The 25,646-nt window shown below is 41.5% G+C and overlaps 1 protein-coding gene across 1 annotated transcript; it reads right to left on the bottom strand.

Annotated features, from left to right (window-relative positions):
• Window positions 1-81: 81 nt before the first annotated feature.
• Window positions 82-23,829, bottom strand: HEATR6 (HEAT repeat containing 6). Its single transcript, XM_067538079.1, has 20 exons — window positions 23,584-23,829; window positions 21,045-21,152; window positions 20,445-20,585; window positions 18,479-18,594; window positions 17,204-17,318; window positions 16,764-16,865; window positions 16,061-16,198; window positions 14,555-14,850; window positions 13,963-14,140; window positions 12,354-12,560; window positions 11,646-11,745; window positions 11,111-11,463; window positions 10,241-10,363; window positions 9,516-9,602; window positions 8,167-8,301; window positions 6,157-6,279; window positions 4,080-4,204; window positions 3,114-3,210; window positions 2,345-2,549; window positions 82-1,571 (listed from the first exon to the last, which is right to left on the bottom strand). Exons 1-20 carry the CDS (start codon window positions 23,782-23,784, stop codon window positions 1,021-1,023), a joined length of 3,501 nt encoding a protein of 1,166 aa, XP_067394180.1. The 5' UTR covers window positions 23,785-23,829; the 3' UTR covers window positions 82-1,020.
• Window positions 23,830-25,646: the final 1,817 nt, after the last annotated feature.

Genomic DNA, 25,646 nt, shown 5'->3' with positions numbered 1-25,646 from the left:
AGCAGCACTCCTGCTGCATGCTATCAACTGCAAGTTGGGAGCCCGCTATGTAATATTAGTACCTGTCAACATACTCCATAATAAAAGTAAAATAATTTATTCTCAAGAGGTGACATGTCCCGTTAAATCTGAGAATGGCAACAAAAGCTGGAAGACAGAATCATACAGTGGCCAAGCATGGTGTAGGCTCCCAAATTCCTTACGCCAAATCTCAGTCCATATTCTACAAACATGGCACCCTCAAGAAACCAGCTGCAGCTCTTAGGCAGGTAGGGCAGCTTCTTGGCTGATGTACTGCACGATCAGATTTGGGACTTGGAGTTCAAAACTCAGGTCAGAGTTTACTTTTGGGGACTGGGGAAGTCAATGGCCCTGAAGGGGTGAAACAGCTCACCTGTGCAGGAGAGGGGCCACAGTAGATATGAAGAGTGTGTGAACTGATTTGCATCAACCTGTTATTCAATTACTCCTCCAACTGATAGTTGGGTTGATTGTACGAGTGCAATAAATGCAAGAAAATATGTCCTGCTTAGAAAAGTATACCAACTCTTCATATTTAGGATCAAGCAGATTTTCAGAAAAGTCAAGGCAGACAATACCAATTCTGCCACTGTCCTTTGTGGACAAGTTTGTGAAGATAGCAGCCAACAGTGATAAAAGGCTTTGGAAACAAGCTCATAAAAAGGCTCTGTTCTTATAAAATATACAAAGAATAAAAAGACATTTGTTTTCAAAGTGATAACACTGTATCAGATCAGTTACCAGCCAAAACAAAGGGAGACAATTTACAATGAACTAAACAGAAGGAAAATAAATGAGATTAAATGTTTTTTTCTCAGCCTTGTGGAACTTTTCTCAAGAGTTTCAACTGATTCAAATAAGTTTGAAATAAAATGTTTTAATGTTGCCAATAGGAAACGTCTCTCCTGGACATCTTGAATACATGAAAGCAGAGTGCTCCCCTCTGCATATAATCAGAAGGCATAATTTACTAGTCATTAAAGAAATGGATTTCTCTTCCTAAGCCTCCGATAATTCAGTGGAGTTGACGTGGTTTGTCAAGATATCTTCCAGATAAGCAGCTACTACTACTTTAGCTTTGCCTTCTGACAGTTCCTCAATACCACAGATATGCTCAATAGCTCTTTTCAACATTTTCTCTCTTTCATGGGCGCTTGCGTGTATTCCTGCTTCATCTTCTTCAACCCCTGATTTCATATATTGCAAGACATAGGATCTGATCACATCCCCATTTTCTGCTATAGTTTTCCTAATGAATGGCAGGTCTGTATTGTTTGCCAAGATTAATAAATGAATCAGAGCCTGGCAGATCTGCGTTCTTAGGCTGGCACTGTATTTGAACTCCAGAAAGTCCTCAGTGTCTTCACTCTTCTGCAGAGCTATAACCAATGCACTCCAGATTTGGAAAAACTGTTCAGCGGTTCCGTAGCGCTCCCTTTTGGTAGGGATGGAGAGGGCCATGGCAGATTTGATTCGGACTTTGAAATTCTTGCATGACTTCACCACTGATGTAAGAGCATTATATGCTTGCACGGTCCAAGGAGCTTCTCCTAGGAAGCACGCAGGTTTGCAGTTAACAAAAAATACAAACTCAATGTTACAAAGGCAGCTGTTCAGAAAGATTTATATTACAGTGCTCAAACTTGTCTTCATTTGAAGACTCAGGATTTTTGCCATAAATAGAAAATCATCAACTGCTTATTGATTTATTGAAATTTTTAAAAAACAACATTCTAGCCTTTTCCTCTATATTTGAAAAAAATATACTCCAGTGATGCTATATTTAGACTCCACTCTGTAGCTTACATAACTATTCTTCCAAGTAATTAGAACAATGCTTTTCAGAAGCACAGTGACTGAGCAGATGCTATTTATTACAAGGTAGAGGCCTTCCTTTATTTTATTTTGGTTTCACTGAAGGATTAAATTTATTAGCGAGTTCAATATTTTTACATTATCCTTAGTCACTAACCCTCATATCTATCACCCGCTATGGCCCTGATCCTTCAAACATGCAAACACTTAACTTTAGTACCATGAGCAGTCCTACTGAAATCAAGGTAGTAAAGTTAAGCATGTACATAAATGCTGGCAGGAACAAGGTCTGTTTAATTTCAAATGTACATTTGGGGCCAGATGCTGCCCTTGGATGTGAGCGAAACATTCAGCTCTTGGAGGTTTTTCTTTTTTTTATTCCAAACACATGCATATGTTAGATCAATTCTTAGTAAAAACAACCCTAAGACTTTCTTTGCACAGTTTGTTGTGCATTCCTAGGCAAAGAGGTCAGTGAAAAATTTTTTAAAACGAAGACTTTACTTACCAAGTGGCAAGGCAGAGTTTTTAAATACGTTTCCTAGTGCATAACATGCATTCCACCGTACTTTCATAGTGGCCTCACTCTGGACTGTAGAAATAAGGGCCTGAATGGATTCCTTAATGGTTTCACTAAATCTGGGGTTTACTATGTGATGTGGTTGAAGGAAATGAAGCAGATTTCCTAGGGCCCGGACTGCATTGCTCTTTACCTGAAACACAAAGCAAAATTTGTATTTTCAATTTATACACATGCATCTGTCAAGGCCTCTACATGCACATACAAAAGTAATTACATGCATATAGCTCTGAAATAAATTAATGTCAGTTAAAAAAAAAAATCCCATATCCTGCCAAAAAGACAGCCCCTCAGACTGCCTCTTCCAAAAGGCCCTGGGAAATAAGACAGGGTTTACAAAATGCCCTCAACTTCAGCTGTGTCCAACTGATAACAAAAAGCGACACTTCACTCAGTGTGAACACCTTGATGCCAGCAGTCCACATTTCCAGATTAGTGTAGAATAAAATAATGCTAATGGTGAATGTGGATTATGGTAATGCCAGTTGATGGAGTCTCAACGTATTTTGCAGTACAGCACATAGGAGTTGTTTGTATGTAAATACTACTGTCAACTTCCCCGGTTTATGCCATTCTTATGGATTACTCAAATGAAACACATTGTACTAAAAAGCCAAAAGCAAGCAATGAATGATTTTAAATTTGCTTTTGGTTTTATGCTTGGATTTATTCCTTTCCCTGCCCCACTCCAGCATACCTTGTCTTTGTCCTTAGATGCTTCAGTTGCTGACCGTAACATTTTCAATAGCAGAAGATCTGAGAATTCCTCTTGGAAACTCTGCCCCATCATTTCCCTAGCAAAATAAATCACAGACATCCAGGATCAGAGTAGTTAGAAATGGAAAAGACCAGATCAGAATCAATCCTGGAAAGATAAGATACGTCTCTCTATATAAGATATATAAATAATTTAGTTGAAAATACTCTTGATTTTAACTAAAATGCTAAGCTATAAGACAAACACACTGAGCTTAATAAAAGCATATGATATTACACCTAATTTAAAATGTAAATCATCATCAGGAAAGCCTGCTGGTGGTGCAATAAGATTAATGAAATGCAGAGGGTAATAAACTGCTATCTGAGAAACAGAAAGCAGCGTAGGAATTAACAGTAAATTTTCAACATGGCAAAAAGTTAATAGCAGATTGGTTCATCATTCTGAGGTCGATTAATAAATATATTAATGATCCTATTTACCCTTTCATGTAATACAAGAATAAAGGAATATTCAATTAAATCAAAAGGTAACAAATATAAAAAGGCTAAAAGGAAATCTCTTTCTTATGCAGTACATAACCTATGGAACTAATTGCTATGAAACTAGGAGTTCAATGGAATTCAAAAGTGGATCAGATCTGAATAATGAAAACATCCATAAGTTACAAAAGGTAGGTACAAACCTTCAAGCTTTGAGACATAAGACAACCTCTAATTAAGAGTGGCTAGAAAGAAGTTTCCTGCATGGGCACATTAATCCATAATTGTACACTACAAGGGTTTTTGTAGACATTTTTGGTACTGAACGCTGTCAAACACAGGCTATTGATCTATTTGGGCCACTGGTCTGCACAGATATGGCAATTCCTAGATTACTGGGGCACTAATAATAAAGATCAAAAGCCACCTAGATAGTTTTATTAGCCAAAATGTTGCTACCTACATGTTGACAATCAGCGTGTCTGTAAGGTTGCCCAAGGACCAGGCTGCTTTGGCACGGACGTTCGGAGACTTGTCATGGAGGGAATTCAGGATAGCATTTGCTGTGTCGGCAACAAACATCACATCCTAGAGAATGAAAAGTTTTGTAGTTTTTTAAAAATGCATGAAAGTTCTTTTTAAAAAACTGGATGATTTCCTTAGCTCTGTACACCTCATTGTCTTGATAGCCACAGTGAAATCCGCACGAAGACCAGGTCTATTAAAGCATCCTTCTGTATCAAGTAACAACGCTAAGGTCTCTCTAATGTTTCCAGGACAGTTTTGTTTGATCTCTAGTTAACGATCTAACTCTACAAGGTGTCCAAATTTGCTCATTTCTTGGGTGAGACTGCTGCTACATGATTTCATTGCATATTTTAATTTCATTGGTATTTTAGTTATTTTGATTTAAACATAATTACCTGGACTGACAATCTCATGCTCATCTAACCACTGTCGAAAAAGTAATTGCTTCTCCAGACTCCCTGTTGAGCTGTCTCTCTAATCTTCTCTTTTGTGTCATGTTATATTTCGTTTCCATTTCCTCGCCTATGATGAAGGCTTTTCTTTCAAAATATTTTAGACTAAAATTTCATCTTCAGCTACTGTACAAGTTTGTCATAATATTCACTCATTTAAGACTTCGCAACCATGTTGCAAAAATAATGGAATCCTCTCTTGCAACCAGATGGCTTAACATGGTTCTGAAAGCCAAAACTGCATTTTTTGTGAATTGATTTTACTTTCATGAGACCTTATGTAAAGTAAAAAATTCCTATAGTTCACCTTTTCCACTTCTAGCAACTGTATTTCCAAATCTGGATTTATTAAAATGGTCTGCAAATAAATCCCATGTTTACAAAACTCAATTATACTAAACTCTTTTTTATTCAAAATACTTTCATGCCCACTCTCAGCCTATTATAATACGATTGTATTATTTCTTGCCCTATTTGAAAAACCACTTATTGAGTGTCTCCAAAATGTTAATAAAATTAAAGTTGGCCTGTATACAACATTATGTGAAAGGCACCTTACAATATAAACTAAACCATACTCCAGTTGATTTGGGACTAAATCCTGGAAGATAAGTACAACCCAAGGAAATTGATTGTGTAAAATGAACTCTCATGGGGTTAGGGTTGAAAAACGTTTCCTCCAAACCCTCTCCTCCCCCAGGGCTTTTCTCTGGCTACAAGCGAAGCTTCAAGGCTATAGCCATCTTGATGCCTATGCCTGCCTCCACGCCAAGCTGCTCCAACTGCAACATTGCAAATCCACCAGTCAGCCACACTCCCTCCCCCCAAGTGCTGTGCTAAGGGGGTCTCTATCAAACATGGCTTTCCAGTACCAGGGGACAGACTCGGGGTGAGATGTTGTGTTGCACCTCTTAAAGACACAGCACAGAATTCACAGCCCTGAGCGGGGTTATCATGGCTTTCAATTAACTTGGTACCCTCCCCATTCTGGGCTGCTCCATAGCATAGCATAGACAGTTCTAGGCCTGTCTAAATTACGGCAATCTGTCCCCAGCTGCTTAGGGGCTGCAATACTGCCTGGAAACGCTGCAGCACTATGTGCTGTGACCCTACTTCTGACATGCTCCTGCTCCAACCCCACCCTCAAAATGCCCCTAAGACAGGGCTTCTGCGGGAGTCCTCAGCCCTGCAGATCCTGCACGGAGGCAATCAATCCTCTCCCAGCTAGACCCAGGGCTTTTTAGAGATTCCTCATACCTAATTGGCCCTTTTACCTGACACTCAACATACAGACACTCTCCCTCCTGCCACATCTCACACAGCAAAACTGTGCCTATAGTGCCCATAGAACCGGGGGGTGCAGGAGGGAAGGAGGGAGAGCACAGAGTTGGAAGAAGCACCTGCAAACCTTCAGAATATTTCAAGCTAATATCTCAGCATTGGCCAAAGAGGAAGACCCACTTACCACAAAGGAAACTCATCTTCACAGCTTGCTGAGGATAAACTTCTGGCTCAACAAATGCATTGTTAAAAGCTCCAAGTAAGATACAAATTGCTCACCTGCCTAAGACAAGAGAAGAGGATGTAGACTCCAAGTGCTCGCGCAGCAGCTGCTTTCACCAGCGGATTCTCACTGTGATTCAGCCCAAGCAGTAGAGTGATGCATAGTATCTGCTGATCATCCTGCAATTAGCAATGGTAAAGGAGAGAAGCGGTCCTTAAAAGAGAAGAGCGGTGACAATATTGTCCTGCAAAGCCTCTTCTTCAGGAAGAAAAAGCAAAAGCAAAAGAACTGACGTGTGTTTTTAAAACATGAACATCAGGAGTCTGCAGAAGCAGTACGAACATCCCGTATTCCACAGCAAATACGTGGAAGAGCTGAGTGGTAGATGGATGCCACTCAGGAAACAGGAGCACTCCCAACTTTTAACATAAAATTACCTCAAGGCTGGTAGACGGGACATTGCTGGTTTTGCCAAGCTGTATCTTTGTGATACAATGGCAACCAGCTAACAGTGGTTCCCAACCTTTCTGGCTCGAGGGCCACAAATATCATTTTTACAACCCTGAAGGGCCACCAGTCTCCACCAGCCGCCCGCTCCCCGCAGCCAGATGGAAGGAGTTCATCGAGGAGGCTGCCTCCTTGCTGATCTCCCCTCCCCCTGGCTGCAGTAGGGAAACTGCATGCGTCCTGTAGCCCCATGCACTCCACCTGGGTCCCTAGGCAGTAGCTCCCTTCTGCAGCCAAGGGGATGGGAAATCAGTGCTCTCCCCCCTCTGGCTCCAGCAGGGACTCCAGCGCCTATGGACCTAGGCGAAGCGCTTTGCCATGCTCCCTGCTACAGCCAGAGAAAGGGGAGCGTTGATCTCCCATCCTCTTAGCTGCAACATGAAGCCTGCACTGGTCTTTTAGCCCCACAGCAACATGCTCTGCCTGGGTCCTTAGGCAGCGACTCCCTTCTGCAGCCAGCAGGAGGGGAGCCACGGGCCACAGGTTGGGAACCAGTGAGCTAGGGGATGTGTGGTGGGGAAAAAGGAGCAACAAAAAGGATTGGGGCAGACAACAGGTTCATTACCCACCTGGCTAGAACAGGAATTATTGTAATGGTAGGAGAGCCAAGACGCCATGAGAGAGTGTCACTCTTCAGGGTGAAAGCATTAGAGTAAAGAGGGATCACAAAGCACATTAAAGTTCACAGTGTACCGTTTGTGAGCATACAAGCCTGCAGCAAAGTCAACTGTGCTGCATCACAGCAATAGGTCAAAGTGGGCAATGACTGACCCCCAAAGTCTGAAAGGGAAGCGGGATCAAAGTAGAGAGATGAAGTACACACTGTGCTTGGAGAAACTGGACCAACAGAATTCCAGGGATATTGCTGCATTAGCAGTTCCTCTGTAAATAAGATCTGGCAGAGTTCTCTGAGTCAAAAAGGGCACAGTGACATGAACAGAGCTGCACAATACAGTAGCTACATGCTGCCAAGGCTTTAAAGTATAAAAGCATATTTCATTGTGTAAAATGAGAGTAATGCCATCAGATTCAGTTGCAACTGAGAGAGCACACGTTACAGTTTCAGCAACATTTTGCTATCCAGCCAAATAGAGGGGAAAAAACCAAGTGTGTGAACAACATCAGTCCATTGCCTTCAGTTCAGCTGTCTGCATGCTTTGCTGAACTTTATCAGCAAAACAGCAATATCTGCCACATCTCACCCACAGAATGAGATTCTAAAGGCCTTTGTTTGCCATGCAACACAACCAAGCTATTCAACTATGCCATTAACATTCAAGGCCTCGAAGCAGTCTATTGCTCGCTTGAGTAGCCCTCTCATAAAATACCTCTACCATCAAACTTTTTGAATATTCCCAAACATGCCTTTTCCAATCTTAATCAGCCATGGTTCACTCGGGAATTTGTAATATGAAAAGAAGTATGAAGATTGGATGTAAAAAAAACAATGACGATCTTCATGTGAATTTAACACAGGTGCAATACTAATATAGTTAGAGGGATAAAACCAGAAGACTCTAGTACTTAAAAAGACATCATCAAAAGACATCGTATTTTACCCGCAGACTGCTGAAAGCTTCTGGTAAGATAGAAGAAAGAGCATCACAGGCACTTGTCTGAAGGGTAGGATGCTGGGCATTTTGAAGGGCACCTGGTAAAGGGCCATTTAACATCATGGTCCAAAAAGTTACAACCTGTAATGGAGAAACTACGTTTACCAATTGAAACTATTAAACAATTGATGCTGATGTCAGATGAGCTTGACAATATTGCCAACATCTCTGATCTCTGAAGTAGATTGTTTTTTCTAAGATTAACACACCTAGTATCACATCAGGGGGCGTAAACGAGCATGAAATTGACTATTATCACTGTTGGAAATCTTTAAATAATTATCATACTCCATCCCAAAGTTGTACAAATAATGTTTTGGCTCTATCTGCTTGTTTCATTTCTGTTTTATTTATTAACATACTCTAAAATAATTTTTAAAATAGCTTTCAGTTCACAGAAATAATATTTAACAGACCTGCATTATAGACAGAATCCCAATTTCTCAGCTTCAGTGAATGTGTCAAAGAAACAGCCCCAAGCAATGGATTGCCCTGTGCTCATGCACACTAGTGTATCAGCCACCTACTCACTTCTTGGAGCAGACAGAATACTGAAATAGGCTCTTCAAGCACTTTACTCTTAAATGTCACTGAGGCTGTAACGTATATCTGTAAAGGTTTTTATACAGCATCCGTATCATACATGGTAGCTGAACTCCTTAATATTATTCCTGATCTCAAGGTTACAGCAGATAGTAGGAGCAAAGGAAAAGTGAACCCTGAATACTCGTGTCTCATAAAAAGCACTTGTCCACAAATCTAAACAATGCTAGTAGGTCTAATTTTAGGCCTAACCAAACTTGATAGAGCCCCTTTAAGTATAGAATTTCTGTCTGAAGGAGTCAGACAAGAGAGGGCCATCCTAACTCACTGTCATGTTCTTAAATTAGCTTTATATTTACCAGGAGGTTTATTCAGCTTTGACAAAGGTTGCTTTACCTATCTTAAGATAACTGACACTCACTCACTCGCACACACACATAGTGTTAAAATAATGAGTATCAACCACAGCAGTTCCTGTCAGTTTATTTGAATAGCAGAAAACAGCCCAACACAATAAAACCCTTACATTTTGGGACCATAAAGAGCATACTTGTTTGTAGATCTTTACACTCTCATAGTTTGCTGACCCCAGTGTATAACATACCAGCATCTAAAGACACTCTGTACTCCCCCGCTGCCTCCATTTTACATCAGATTGATATAGCCACATTCAGGGCCAATAATTTTGCAGCAGATTTCAAGACAGGAGGCTTAATTAAGTGGAATCCCATCTATAAAGCCCATGTACTTACCAAGTTGACAGGTACTCTCTGATTGACAGCAATGGTTGAATCTGGTTTATACTGTTGTACTATGCCTGTGCCCAGTTCCTCCAGAAGCTGCCAAGAAAAAGAAAATGAACTGGCTCCTTATCAAAGCAAACTCAAGTATTATTTGACTATGGAAATATTTAGCACAGACCTTAGCCATTTACACAATGAATTAAATCTGTAATTTAACATTATTTTATATTATTCTCTTTGACTTCTAGCTCAGAGTTAGTGGAAAAGCGCTTCCAAAATCAAGTCTCCAAGTAGGGCAGCATAGCAAATTTCTGTGCCAAGATGGATAGAAATGTCTTATGGTATCCAGAACAAATGAAAACTCACAAATCTCCTGCATCAACTGTCGCTAGAGTAATAAATAAGGGTCCAGTTCTGGAATCCTTCCACACCCAGAGCTTTGACTGAATTCAATGGAATGATGAGCGTGAAAAAAATGAAAGTTTGGGCCCAAAACTTGTATTTCTTGATGTACTAGAATATAGTATTGCACAATTAGCTACAGTATGGGGAAGGGATAGGTCTTGTTTGTAGTGTACTGTATGAAAGACACACACAGAAGCACATTCGGAGCTCTCCCTCCATACAACTGTCTTGGATTATAATTCCCATAAAGCTTAACTACAAATACTTTTAGAGCCTATGTACAGAGCAACACTTGGTAAAAAGATATTTGCATTTCTCCAAGCTCTTACTTTGGCACCATGGAGCTGAATGGACGGATCTGTTTCCTCCATGCATTTGCAAGCCACCTCTCCAAGCTCTAACAAATAGCTCTGAGACACAGAGAAATAGCCCTTTACAAGAAGGGCCAAGACCTGCAGATAATGAATAGAAAAAAAAATAGAGAGTGAATGGAATTTACCAAAATGAAAAAAGAATATTTTAGTCTCTGTAGTAGCCATACACTAATCTCAGACATGAGAGATAGTTAGTACAACCCAAACTAGTGAACACAAAAGATATTTGGACCCTGTAGATTCTACTGTCTTGTTCAATATCACATGTCGAAAACATTCTCAAGAAGGAACTCACAGTGAATTAATTTACCAAGTTTAAATGAGTTCTCCTGTAGCTAACTACCTAAGCAAAAGAGAGTCTGCAAAAGTGACAAGCCCTGAATCTCCCGTAGTTTGGCTGTCGTAGTTAATGAAGCCAGCTGTGAGAAGCATCCATTACTCTGGCAAGGAAATGAGGCTCTTCTTAACTCCCTGGAGGTGCAAGCGACAACATTTTATTTTTCTACATTGTTGCATAAAGTAAAACAGAGCTGAGTTTATGAATCTCAACCTTCCTGTGCAGTCCTTCATGCATGCCAAAGTCATCTATTGTTAGTATTTCACTGATAGCAGATCTCTCTAGACAAGATTTAATTTATATTCAACATAGGAAAGAGAGTTTACATAGGGAACACTCCCAATCCTTACCAGATGCATACACGCCCCATCATCAAACAAAGTTACTAAATCAAAAGGGCAGAAGAACCGGCTGCTACTAGCGAGATTTGACATTTACTCTTACTTTCATACATTTAGTTGGCTCTTCTAGTAGTTGTCCATTCCTACCTGTAAAGATTCCAGTCGAACAGGAGATGGTTCATAGACAGGACCGGGTGTGCAGCTAGTATCACTATCAGAATAGGAATCCTCTCTGGGCAGAACAACAGTGGCAATACAAAGACGTATGAGCCAGCAGGGTTCTGAAGATGACCTCTCCCAATTATCTGTGTGCTCCCCTTGGCAGGGTGGTGCTCTTCTCCGCCATTCAGATGAATTGAAGCGATGAGGGGTTGTGGTACCACTGTTACTTAGTCCTGAAGAACTGGGTTGTTGCAGAAGTAACTGCACTTCTGGTAAAGACGCTTGAGCAGATACGACAGCTCCTAACAACGTGAGACTAGAAACCCGAACATTAACATCTGTTAGAGAATATGGGAAAATAAAAGAAAAGGTGAACACCATTAAGCAGGGGAGCTATTTATACAGTTAACAATCATGGAAAATTTTTCTAAAAAAATGCTAGCAATTAACAAGAATTCGTGCTGAATTAAGATACAACATAATGCAGAGAGAAAAGAATCCAGCTCAGTGCAATACAAACCTTTATGACGAATGTATGTCTTTATCTGGTTCCAAACTCTTGTCAATAGACCAGGTTTTAAACGGCTGTATGGTGCATTCGATACCAAATTTGCAAGGCACTAAAACACATAAAAGAGATAACTGCATGCGAGGTAATAGAGCCATTTTTTCAGCCTGGCCTCTCAGGTTTTGTACCCATGATTTAGGTAATTTAGATAGCTACATTGATTGCATTTGCAAATAACTGAAGACAGTTGGTTAGTGTTTGAAAATCTGGCCCCAAAACTTTGCTTCTAGAACAATTACTGTAATAAAATATGACCTATCATAAAAATCAAGATATGTAAGGAACATTTTAGATTAAAAACTCGAATAAAAGTTACCTTTAGAAAAAGAAAAACAAAACTTTATTTATAATTATTTTTAGATAGTGAGTTCTATAGCACTATTTCATACATCTGCCCAGCACAGAAGCCATAAGAGAACTATGGAAACAAAAAGTGTGTTACAGTGGGAATTTCCAGGCAGACCCTATTTGTCAAGTCTTGGAAGAAATTAAAAAACTGCTGTTGTGACCCAGACAGCTCCAGGGATTTCTGCATAATCTCTCTGTCTCAGTCATGTCTGTAAAGTAGGAGGTCTGCTTTCAAGGTCATTAGAAAATTGCTTTTAGGCTGAATCTGAGACACTTACAAACTGTAAGCATTTCCAAAGTAAGTGTAAGTACCTTGATGATTTGTGTAAGGGTTTGTGAAGAGGATTCTGCCACTAGGGCTAGCAGCAGACAGCGATGCAACTCTCTGATGCTGGAAGCAATAGTTACAGAGAAAGGAGTGAAAGCTCTTTTATGGTCTTGTGCATCTTCAGCAACAGAAAGAAACTGCTTAGAACCTTCCAAGATGGCTGAAAGAACTTGAAGAGCACAGGCACGAGTCTGAAATGAGACAATATTTCAATTCTGTTTCAATCAAAGTAGGAAAATTTCAAACCTCTCTTTTTCATGCTTCTTCCAATTTTGTGAATGCCTGTTACACAGCACCTTTCTCCTAGCTGTGGAAAAAAAGTACTATTTGGGCTTGGGCTGCAGAATATGCTAACATCATGGAACCCAGCTCTTCTGAAGCATGACAGCATTTTGCAACACACTTAAGACAGAATGTCCTGGGCCTCTTCCAAAAAACACATTAGTATGCAGAGTATGTACTCTGTTAACTGCACAAATGTTATGACTGCAGGTCAATAGCAAATATTCACAGGCATGGCTTTGCAACTCACTTATTATTCACCGCGTCTGTTTCTTTTCATTGGTTAAGAAATTTTATCGGGGTAATTAGGATTCAACACCTTGTCCCCACCAGGTTTCCTTGGATCCGCCTATTAAAAGCTTATAAATGTTCTCCCCTTTACCATTCAGCATCACCATGGAGACCTCCATAGATGGAATAAGGGCATCCTAAAATGCATGATTCTGGAACTTGCAGATCTCTACTATGCATCAACCAGTAGGTTGTAAATGCTACGGGGAAGAGGCCATCCAGCTCAATATACTTGTCCTCGGGGGGGGGGGGGGGGTGTGTTGTTGTTTTAATCTGCAATTTCCAGCTTTTTTCACCGCTCACCCCAATAGCCTCCTCCTCTAGAAACAAAATGAAATATTTCAAATTCAGTCACATTTTGTTTCAGTTGCCTTCCCTGGTACAGTAGTCCATATATGTATCGTGCGTGTGTGTGAAACACCACCATTTCTCAATTTGAAGGGACCAGCCCCACTTTTTTAAACTTTTAGGGCTTGTCTACATAGAGAAAAACGCACAGTAGCTGGTGAGCACTAGCTACTCCACACAAACAATAAGAGTGCCTTTGTGCACATTAGCTTAATACACCTTGGAAGTGTACTAAACTAAACCTCCAGAGGTCACTCTTAGTGCACAATAGGAGTGTCCACATGGGGAATTAGTGCAGAGTATCTAGCGTGCTTTAAATTCGCATCTTAGTTTACTGTGCACTAAATTCCCCGTGTAGACAAATTCTTAACATAGTATGAAAAGTTTTCTTTTATCTTTTCCAATCTGACCAACCCCTTTTGGAAACTCCTTGGTAACCTCAAAGTCTCTTCTCCAAGAAAAATAAGTTAAACTCCAATAACCTGGTCTCATAATTTTAGATGCACAACAGATCCTGTGTTACCCTAACGATGCACCCTCTCTTAGTCCTGTGGTAGAGTGAAAGGCCACAAAGCCGCAGCAAGACTGCTCTATTATACTTAGGATCAGGGAAGGCAAATCTTCAGACTAGTACCTGAAAAACAAGGTTTTCAGGACAGCAAATTCCCTTACCTTTGGAGAAGGATCCTTCAATGCAATAGTCATCAAGGACACAGATTGTGGGCTGCCTATTCCAGGTGTATCAGGAACAAATGCTGACCAGTAACCATAAAGAACTTTTTTTTCTATTGATTTGATAGTGGAAAGGAAACAGGCTAAAGCCCCTTGACGAACTTTGGCTTGATAAGATCTTTAATGAAACAAAAAGATGAATTAATAGCAGCTCTGAAAAAATCATTGATTTGACCTCATTTATTCATGATACTGACTAGCTATAAGAAATTCAAGTAGAACAGCTAAGGCCAAAAAGAGAAAAGAAAGCCTCAGTTTACTTTCAAACTAATACTAATTACCACCTCTCAATTTTCTTAGTCAATAAAAATATATAAATCAAATTAAATGATTTCTCTAAGAATTTCATTTAAGGACTCAGTGCTGGGATTGTGTATGCAGAAGGGTGAGTAAAATGCTGCACATGTGCAAAACCGGTGCCAGATCTACAAAAAGGACAAAAAGCATCATTTAATATGCCACACAAGCATGATTGTTATAAACCACAGTATTATTTGCTTCCATGCTTTATATTTACATGAACAACAATAACCTCATTTTGCTTTGTATTCCACCTTCAGCATCAGAATACTCCGACTCACTGCTGCTGATCCTTTTCCAGCTGGGATAGCATGATGATAAGTGATCCTTTCCAGCAGGCATACAGGCAGAATCTAATGTACGATTCCGGGGATTTAGACAAGGACTGTTATGTGCATTGCCTGGATGTAACTGAAATATGTCCACTCCATGGATTGATCCATCTCCTACATCACCTTCTAATTCTTCTTTCGCTGCTTCTCCCAATTGTCCTCTCTTATGTTTCCCCTTGGACTTTTTTCTTCGGTTCTATTTTAAGAGGAAAAAATAGAATACAAAATGCTGAGAATAAAATAAGAATTTTGCAAACAGAAAAGATTATTCTGCAAATCTCTTTTAATGACAATAAGGTCAATTCTGAGAAAAAGAGAGATTTTACAATCTCCAAAATAGCATAAATGAATAAACTCAGTGGCGTGTTCAGTAATTAAGTCCACCAACATGGAGTTGCAATTTTATAAGCAACTCGATGGCTTATTTTAGACACAGAGATTGACTTTAGCCAACCAAAGAAAAGCTTAAGTCACAGATACTTAGTTATTACTATGCAATAGTGTTAAATAAACGAATTATACTTGCATTGACACAATCAGATATTAAGCTATTTCAGCTTGCATACTCCATTTATTAATAAGAAAAAATAAACTTCGTATCTATGTGACATTAAGATATTAATATATGTTATAAGGCTGGTTTGCTTGGACATTTCACATGCAAATCTCTAGGTATACATAAATGCTAAGCCCCAGTATCAGTGTAACTACAAGAGTTCCCACAATTCCCCTTGATTTTTCTGTAAAAAAAAGTGTTTTTACATTGAGATACTTAACAGTAGGATATCATTTCTAGTGTTTTATGTAAGCGTTCCTGTATCTCTTTTGGATTAATAGGAGATACTTGTTAACTTTAAAAGAAGATTACGAGCCAAAAAATGACCCTACAGCTTTCTTTTGTCTAATGTCTTCCATGTAATCTGTAACCCAAAATACTTGACAGGGTTAAATAACAAACAGCAAAGGGAGAGAGAAATGAAGATACACAAACAAGGGAGAGGGCTCATTTTTTAGATGAGCTCGGCTTCCCTCGGAGAAAGTAAAAGTGACTGTATGTTAGAAGAGAAATAATGTAACTTGTGACAGAAGATACAGCTAGTCTGCAACCATCAGCCCCACACCTGCAGGCCGCAAATTCGTGACTACAAATGAATAACTGATGCACACAGCTACACTCAATCAAATCAATCTCTGCAAAACCCTCTGTTTTAGTCACCTGAGTTTACAGAGCAATTTGTTATTCAATGCAGAGATTTACAATCAATACCATTAAGGCAAGCAATGTAAAATACACCACCTGCTGAGAATGTGAAGAAACTCCCAGCCATTAACACCATAACAGGAAATGTAAAGTCAAAACAAATAAACACACACAAAAATCAACATGTGGTATAATTTAAGTTTACCCCAGTTTGCTTAATGGTGTTCAATTCTGACTGGTCCTGTTTGACAGGTGATCTTCTGTCATATTGAGGAAGTGGAGCTGGGTACAAGATTGCAGGCATTTCCACGTTCAGTCCAGGAAGACCATAAAACATGCATTTCTAAAACAGTAAGAAAAACACCAGCGTTCTGTTCCAGTTGGATATGCAAAGAATTGTCTATTCAGGTGCTCACAAATTGTTTTCAGTTTATCTTATAACTTTCTTCTCTCCCTAAGCTCACACCCAAGATGCCAATGGCAGATAAGTCAGCATGAGGAGACACAAATAGCACAACAAAATACCTGTAAAGTTATTTTGATTTCTCTAATCGCACATATTTTGGGGACCAAATTCAACTATTTCTAGAAAGATTTTAGCAAAGGTTCAGCACTAAAGCTAATGGGAGACTAGCCTCTTAATCCTCAAGGCATCGCCACCAATTTCTTTGTGAGAGAAAGTGCAAGTGAGAGAAACTAAAGGCTTTTTCATACTTGAGAGAATGTTTTCCCTTTCTCCATGTCTTTCATTTGATTTTTCAATCTTATTCTCTTTCCACATTTGTAAACTCTCCACCTTATTCTTTTTTCTGTCTTCACTCCTATCTTTTCTCACTTAAAGTGAAACAGGAGCACACACTATACAGTCTGTCTCTCTAAAAGTGGATTTAAACCAAGAAACCATTCACCTTTAATACAGCAAGAAGGGACCCAAGTTGATCAGTCTGCATTAGCTTCATCTTCCCCCCGTTTAAGAGTGACTGGATACCTTTCAGAGCATTCTGTAACAACTGAAAATAACTTAATATTAGCCAAATTTAGCATCTTTCAAGTTATGAACTTCATACCTTATATAGTGCAAAACAACATGACTGCTTAGCAGCACGGAGATACTTGGAACTATTTATATGTTACCCAAGTAAAATGAGTTTAGGGATATTAGCGAAATGTCAGCCGACAATATTCCAAATCACAAGAAGTGTGCAGCCTTTGCCAAACAGGAAACCTTTGATTATAACAGATTTACTTATTTCAAATCAAATGTAAAAAGTTGTCCTGGTGATCCACTGAAAGGCTTGAAGTACAATTTTATAATTAGTGTATTTCAGCAGATTAGACTCATACATACCATACAAAAGGTGATGTCATCTACTTCAGAGGTTTTTGAAGACTGTAACACACTTAGGAAAGTTTGAAAACACAGACTTCTGTAAGACTCATCTAAGTATGGCTGTCCAGGCACACTAAAATGAAAGCACATGCAGCTAGTCAATCTATGGCTCTCAATAGAAAGCTATACAATTGTTCTAACTGATAAAGTTACACAAGCTCACATCTCTCCTTCCCCAGTATAACAGACATGGTGTGGGGTGAAAGGACTTCACTTTTGCACGTACAAAGGGATGAAACTCAAGCACTGTAAATACCATCTGGAAACACTGCAGACACTGGTTAGTAAAATCTCAGTACATCTTAAATTTACTCTAACTTCTGCCCTCTCCTTCTGATTAAAGTGGATTCCTCTGTTTGGTTTTCCATGCTGCAGAATGACACCAACAGGAGCAGTGTCAGTATTCTGCTGGTATGTCCAGAGACACTCGTGCACAGGTCCCACTGAATTAATGAAGCTGCATGCATATATCTTGGGATAGAATTTAGCCCTTAATATGACCTTGAAAGGCTTTTACACTTTCCTTTGTTTTCACAAAAATATAGACAGCTTTAATACAGTGAAATGTTTACCTTTTTTTTTTTTTTTAAATTTAAAAACCACCCATCTTTCTTTACTAAATGAATATAAAGAAGGCAATCACTACCCCCCTTTATCTGTGCTACCTAGATATCAGCTTATCATCACATGACTATTACTGCAGTGGCTCTAGACTCATTAAACAACTTTCTTTGTGTTGGATCCCTAAGCAGCTGGTGTCCATATGTTTAATTACCTCAAGTCACCAGTGTGCAAGTTTGATAATGTTCACAATAAGACTCAAATACTGCAAGTGATTTTCATGACAGTAGAATCCAATTAGAAAAATCACATTCAAAACTGCCAGATGCTGCACTTTGCTCATGTCTAAGTAGGTATTCTGACCTGATCCAGGACCTCTGAAGACTCTTCCTTTTTAAGGGTCCCATTTAGTGGGACATCAAACCTTCCTTCTTAATTGCAAAACTCTTTAGAGCAGGTCCAAATTCCTGCTGGCGTATACAGATTGATTATTCTGTCTAAGTTTGTCATAGACGACAAGAAAAAAAACTTCTCCTTTTGGCTTGCATCAAACTGTAATCAATGGGACTATTCAATTTACATAGGGGATTGAATAGGTTAGCTGTCAGCATTTTCAGATGCTCATCTTTTAAAGTACGCATAGAAATCACTTGAAAAGACGTGATTCACTACCTGAGACATAGATTTGCCATACTGTGTACCGCTGCCCTCCTGAGTTCCATGTCAGGCTGAGCTGGATCACTGAACTGTACCAAGAGTCCGGTCTTCCCCAGCAAATCCGGGAGATACTACAATAAACCAACAACAGTCATGATGGGCCAACGAGATACACAGTCAGGTCTGGTGAATGTAAATCAATTGGCAAATTCCCTTTTTACTTCAGAAAACTAGATCTATAGTCACTGTGATATAAATCAAGCTACTCCTTAAATCTTATAGATATACCAACTACAGAATAGGTTTGACTGATATTCAAACAGAACTAAGATTTATCTATCCTGATTAGAAATTATGTTAATTTGCAAAGTTGTCATTCATTATTATGAAGGCATTGGTCATGATTCTATAGTTAAGACTGCGTTACATTTGGTACTTAAGCCGGGATTCAACCTCCTTGTTTTGTATGTAAGATATAGCACATCCTTCCCAAACTTACAGCAGTTGTACTTTGAGTATAGAATGAATTTTCTGAGCATTTAAAAAAAAAAAAACAAAACATTAACTAGTTTATAAATTTAAATTAATTTTAAAATGTGTCCTTTAAGAAATTTAGTGTCTGTCAGTCTTTTCTCTCTCCCAAATGATATTAACAATGGTGCAACATAGACACTTCCCATTTTCCAAATAGTTAAAGTTAACTGAAATCCTGTACATACCCTATATTTGAAGAAACTAAGTTGTAATTAACCTAAGTTATTAACGACTGTTGTATCTAATTGCGACGGTTATACAGGCTACAGACAGGTTCAAGTCAACGGCTCAGGACCTCTTAAAAGGTCATTATGACATCACAGGTAACTCAACCCATTAATAACTTTCTTCTACAGCTAATTTGCAAGCAAAAATTCTATTGGTTGTAATGAGTCAGTGATGTCAGGGAGACTGTCAGGAATTCTCAATTGTAGGTCACTTGGCCCAGCTGTCACTGCTCTTTAAAGAGCCCATGGATTCATGTCATCTTTGGCATCAGTGCCAGGCTCTCATGGCACTGCTATTTCAGTTCCATCATACTCTGATGAGGGTTTGATCCTGCTGCTGCGTGAATCTCAGGTTCCCGCTGGGCACAGGGCACCCCAACGGAGCGTGCTGAACACCCTGCAGATTGGTGCATAATCCAAAGACCACCCCTGTGCTGGAATCTGCCCTTGCAGCAGGAAATGGGCTCTCACAAAGAGCCGGTGCCAATGCTGCAGAGAAGCATACAGCTTCAGATCAATACAAGAAAGGCAATTCTGTTTGGGGTCACCTCTCCATCTGGCTGAGATGGGGACATCATGGGCCAGTCAGCCTTCATACACCCCTGCTTCAAACAGCACCGTCTCACCAACACAAACCTCTACCCCAATAACTCAATTGCAAATTAAGGCCCAGATTCACCAGTGTGCTGTGGCTGCTTTGTGCTGATCTGGTAATGCAAAGCAGCTGTACAAACAGATTAACTGGCTGGGGTGCTCTGGCTGCTTTGGGGTTACTCTGCCCTATAGTGATGTTACAAGTGGAAAAATATCTGGTGTGTGTATAAACACGGTTTAATCTTCTGGAGCAACAAACAGCAAAACAAACTTATAGTTATTGCACAGCCTATATTTATATTTAACAGGGCACAGTTAAAGCTGTCTGGTGCTTTAACTCTGCATTTTTTACCTTCATATGTTTGGATTTCTCTCAAGTGTAACCTTGAATTTCATGGATTTGTAATGCTTGATTACAGAAATATTACAACATCCCTGTAATGTGTTTTAACCTTTAATTACTGATACTATGTCAAGATAGAATTAATATTAAGAGTGTGTGTGTCTGGGAATAGGATACATTTTTATTTTCTTTTGAAGTAGCGGAAGAGGATGGGAGTGCAGGGATCTGAAGCTTTGGAGATCATTGTCTCTTAGCAATAAGTACAACACAGATTTCAACCTACCTTCTGACAATTAGGTCCATTGTTGTAAACAAGAGCTGCTAAGGTTTGCAGAATTTCAGCGTGTGTCCAAGAGCTGCACTGCTTGAGAGCAGAGATGGAATAGGATAGAAGAAAATCCAAATTCTGTTCATCGACTACCACCTGTCATCATATAAAGATACAGGATTTAAAAAGAGCTTCCAAAATGTATCCTTATTATATTGCATATCGTTAAGTCAGGGTAACATTCCTCTAGATGGATAGTAACACAATTTATTTGGCTGTTAGAAATTCATGCTTCCGCAGAAACAGCCTAGATTTAGGAAACGTCCGTGGGACTCTTGTTTTCTCTAAGACTGAAGGCATGACACATGAGGTTTTCAGTCTCCTGTGAGAAGGTCAGCACATGTAGTTTTTGTATCAGCAACCCTTTAGCCATGCCTAACCGAGCTAGGACTGTAGATCAGAAGAATGGCAGCCCAGGATGAATAGGAAGGTGAAAATCCAAGCACATTCATATTAGGGCCTCTATACTATTTCTGCCTCATGGAGGCTAGAGCCCTTTTGGCCCACATCCACATGCTTGGAAGGGGAGGGACAGAACCATCAGATTTTCCATACCTGGAATCTGTTAAGTAAATGATGAATGAGCTGACACACTTTGTTGACAAGATGTTCCTGATTGAGATGAACCAGTTGACAGGCTTGAACAAGCAGAGCACAAACATCCTGGGGGGAAAAAAATTGTTAAAGAAAAAAGAGCCAGAAGTCTTAATTATTTATCATTGAGATGATACAAAATTGTGGCTCGAGAGAAGAGACCAACCGACCAGCTGAAGTCTCAATTGTGTAAATGGATTTGCTTGGGGACAACACATGGATCCATGTGGAGCACCACTGAAGTCAATGGCATGCCTAGTGAGTAGGCTGTCCTACTGACTGTCCATATGACGCAGGCATCCGCCCGCACAGATCCGATTGCAGGATCTGCCACTAAATATGCAAAATACCACTTAAGAGAGCAGCACAGCAAGAAACAAATGTAAACACCAAGGCATAACATGCAATAAAGACCAAAGAAAAAAAAGAGATGGTAAGCAACCAAGGAATAGAGGAAAGAAAAAAGGAACTATGTCTAAAACATTAGGATGAGAAAAGAAGGTTATACCAAGCACTGCCCGAAAAAGGAAAAGCAATTGCTGTGAAAAACAAACAGGAAGAATAATGGGTAATTAAAAATTGTTACTGCTTTAATGTCAAAGTAGCATGCTACATATAGTGTACCCCAATAAAATATATTCGTTTTTGCATAGTTAACGTATCCTCCCCCTACAAAACAATTACTAAGATGTTGTGCAGTAATTGAGAATTTAAATGCTGCAGAGACAGGAAATTCTCAGTTAAAGTGTTAACAACCATCTTATTTATGTTCATCATCTTCTCCTACCCACAGCATATAAACCAGAGATGTCAGCTACCGTTGACCCTACCCCACTGCACATGACTATTACAACAACTCAGCAGGACTTCCAGGCTCCCTACTGTCAGAGCTGGGAGGATAGCAATCCTGAAAGCCCCAGACCAAGGCATGACTCCCAGGGTACGTCTATGCGACAGCTGGAAGGGTGCTACAGGGTGGACAGACAGACACAAGCTAGCTCTGCTTGAGCTAGCATGCTAAAAACAGCAGCATGGCTGTGATGGCTTGGGTTAGATGCCTGAGTATATTCCCACCTGACCCCCTTGGTACGCACTTGTGCTACTATGGCCACACTGCTATTTTTTCAGCACTAGCTTGCAAGAACTAGCGCATGCCTGTCTACCTCCTCTTGGAAATGCCCTCCCAGCTGCTGTGTAGACAGACCCTCAGGTTCTAGGCTCCTGATGCTGTAGTAGGAAGCTTGAGAGCCCCAACTCAACCTGGGGCTCTCAGGACTTCCAGGATTCCTGCTAGTGAGCTGGGCTCCCCGGGATGCCCGACTCTCAGGGCAGCTGGCTCCCCAGGCTATGGGAGTTGGACAGCCCAGGGAGTCAATTTACCCAGGAGTTTGGTCTCCAACCCTGGGGCAGTCAGCATGGCCAAGCTGTCCCAGACCCTACTCAAGCTGGGGGGGCTGAGAGCAGGCTGTGAAGCTGGCATGAATCACATCAATTTCACAGAATCTAGGGAAGATACTTCTTTTCAGAAACAGCATATTTTGGAATTTCTGGTTCTGGGGAAATTTTGAACAAATTGGGTTTGGTCTAAAACCAAATTTCAAAACGATAAAATCTCCCATGAACAGGAAATTCCAAACTTTGGCCAGCTCTAGTGAGTTGTGACCTATAGATAAGCAAGTAGGTCTAGCAGCCATATGAAGAGGGTAGATGGGGGGGAAGGTGGCAGAATTAGAATGGTTGTAACACCAGGAAGTGGGATGGGGGCACCTGAGCCATGCGAGCAGACTTAAAGTTAATGTTACAATTTCCCGAGTGGTGTTCCAGTAAGCATATGGGGCCGCACCAGCCTGTGCCAGCAGGGAAACTGGTTCAACAGTGGATCACCAGAATGACCAGGTTTACACTTGCTGTACCAATATAACTGTGCTGGTGAGGGGATGATTTGTTTTTTTTAAAACTGAAAGTGTTATACCAGTAAACGCTCTAGTTTGGACATATCTACACCGGTAGAAAGGCCCAACTCTCCTGGCAGAACCGCGTCCACACTAGGGGCTGTACCACCAGCTACCCCAGGACAGTAGGAAAGCGGTACAACTTTCGAGGGCAGACAAAGGCAGGGCCCTTCTGAAAGCCGCCAGTGCAGGGAGGGGCTGAGAACAGGTCGGCACCGGACCCTTACACTCAGCTGGGGCGACACTCAGCCCCCTCCGTGTGACGGCTTAAATCCGGATCAGTCTGGGAGGGCAGGTGGCACGTCCACACGAGGAGCAAACCGGGGGGGGGGCACCGCCGGCTATAGCCTGGCTTGGCTGCTGCTGAGGCACCAGAGTATTAGGAAATAGGGACTTCGCGGTTCCCACCCCGCCCCGCTGCCTTTACTCCCCGCCTCATGTCCCGGCCCCAGCCCCGCTCTGCCCCCCGCAGCTCCCAGCCCAGGCCCCTCCCGGATCCCCGCACCCCGCCTGCACCAGGAGCTAGGCCCCAACGCCTCCCCCGGTACCTGCGGGCTCGGCGCCCCAGGCGGCCCCGGCGCCCCCGGGCCGCAGTTCTCGGAGATGAGCTGGTCGAAGAGCAAGTGGAGCTCGGTGCGGCGGCCGCTCTCGCCCTCCGGAGCCGGGCCGGCCAGGGGCCGCAGCGCGCCGAGCCGGGCCAGGTGGCGCCGGATGGAGCCGCTGGGCTCCAACTCCGCCGCCGCCGCCATTTTCCCCAGCGCTATGGCAACCGGGCAGCGCTTCCGGGCCCAGGGGGCGGGGTGCCGCAGCGGGCCGGGGCCCCCGCCCCAAGCCTCACCCCCCCCCCCCGCTCTCTTGCACCCTGGGGCGCAGCTGCCACCCTCCCCCAGAGGCCCCATCACCCTCCAGCCCCCCCCCCCCGAGCCCCAGTCATACACCCCCGCTCAATTGCTCCCCTCAGGGAGGGGCCCCAGCGCCCATCACCCCCCCTCCAGGGGACCCCCGGCCAATGGGGATGGATCCCAGCGCGACATGTGCACCTGGCACCTAGGGTGCCTGCAAGCTGGGGGCTGGGGGGCATCGTTGTGGTGATTCAGACTTGGCACGCCCCGAATTGTGTTCAGCAGAACCCCCACGTCTGGGCCCAGGGCCTGGGGTTGGTCCCTACCTCGATTGTTCGCCACTTTTTCTGTACAGGGGCCTCATTTTAGTGCAGGGGAAAAAATGTGGGACCCTCCCCTTCACTCTGGCTGGGCTGAGAATACATTGCCTGAATGATGCAGCAGACAGAGCTCTGTTTGATTGGAAATCCAGTGACTGAAACGGAATAAAATAATAATGAGATCATCCACGTACAAACATAGGCCCTGAATACACAACCCTTTCCCTCACACAGCTCACAGTTTTATGCTAGGGAGAGTTTATATTCCTCACTGAGACAGACAGTCAGAAACATTTGTGGTTGTTGTTATATTATTGTTTGTTTATTACGTCGAAGGAAAAATCAAATGCACAAATACAAAATGGAGAATAACTGGCTAGGCAATCATAGTGCAGAAAAGGATCTGGGGGTGAGAGTGGAGCACAAATTGATCAGGAGCCAACAGCGGGATGCAGCTGCAAAAAAGGCTAATACCATTCGGGGTATATTAGCAGGAGTGTTGTATGACATGGGAGGTAGTTGTCCCACTCTACTTGGCTCTGGTGAGGCTTCAGCTAGAGTACTGGGTCCAGTTCTGGGTGCCTCACTTTAAGAAAGATGTGGACAAATTGAAGAGAGCCCAGAGGAGAACAACAAAAATGATAAAAGATTTAGAAAACTTGACCTATGAGGAAGGATTTTTAAAAAAACTGGTCACGTCTAGTCTTGAGAAAAGAAAACTTAGGGAGGACCTGATAACAGTCTTCAGATATGTTAGGGGCTGTTATAGAGAGGGCAGTGGTCAATTGTTTTTCATGTCCATTGAAGGTAGGACAAGAAGAAATTGGCTTACTCTGCACCAAGGGAGATTTAGGTTAGATATTATGGAAAACTTTCTAACCTTAAGAATAGTTAATCACTGGAATAGGCTTCCAAGGGAGGTTGTGGAATCCCCATCACTGGAGGTTTGTACACAGAGTAAGAGGGTCCCAAAGAGCTTATAATCTGAATAGACAAGATAGACAAAGGGCAGGAGAAAGGAAATAGAGGGAGACTTTTACAACTGCCTTGAAAACTAGTGTAAAATGGTGAAGTCTTATTCCATAAGCAGTGTGGTCGAGTGGCTAGAGCATCAGAATGGGGTACAGGAGCCCTGGATTCTATTCCCGGTTCTATCACTGGCCTGCCGGTGACGCTCACCAAGTCACTTCACTGCTCTGTGCTTCTGTTTATCCATTTGTAAAATGGGGATAATGCTCCTGACTTCCTTTGTAAAGTGCTTTGATGAAAAGTGCTGTTTGAAAGCTAGGTAAATTATTATAAGACAGATCTGTAATAGAGCACAGGTTACTAAAAGGGACTCTGTGCTGCATCTGTAGTTTGCAACTACTTTGACACTTGTGGTGTCCTTATATAAAAGGAAAAATCAAATACAAAATGGAGACACCGCACTCACATACAAATTTGTTA

Source organism: Emydura macquarii, unplaced genomic scaffold, assembly GCF_026122565.2.
Source record: "Emydura macquarii macquarii isolate MOO-44397 ecotype Brisbane River unplaced genomic scaffold, CSIRO-AGI_Emac_v2 contig_450, whole genome shotgun sequence".
Lineage (NCBI taxonomy): Eukaryota > Metazoa > Chordata > Testudines > Chelidae > Emydura > Emydura macquarii.
This window is presented reverse-complemented; position numbering and strand designations above follow the sequence as displayed.

What these genes read in the sequence shown, in the direction of transcription:
- HEATR6 (XM_067538079.1), bottom strand. Translation starts at nt 23,784, where the DNA reads ATGGCGGCGGCGGCGGAGTTGGAGCCCAGCGGCTCCATCCGGCGCCAC. An exon ending in CTGGGGCGCCGAGCCCGCAG is followed by an intron (nt 21,153 to 23,583) that starts GTACCGGGGGAG and finishes TTTTCCCCCCAG; the next exon opens with GATGTTTGTGCTCTGCTTGT. An exon ending in ATTTACTTAACAGATTCCAG is followed by an intron (nt 20,586 to 21,044) that starts GTATGGAAAATC and finishes ATATGATGACAG; the next exon opens with GTGGTAGTCGATGAACAGAA.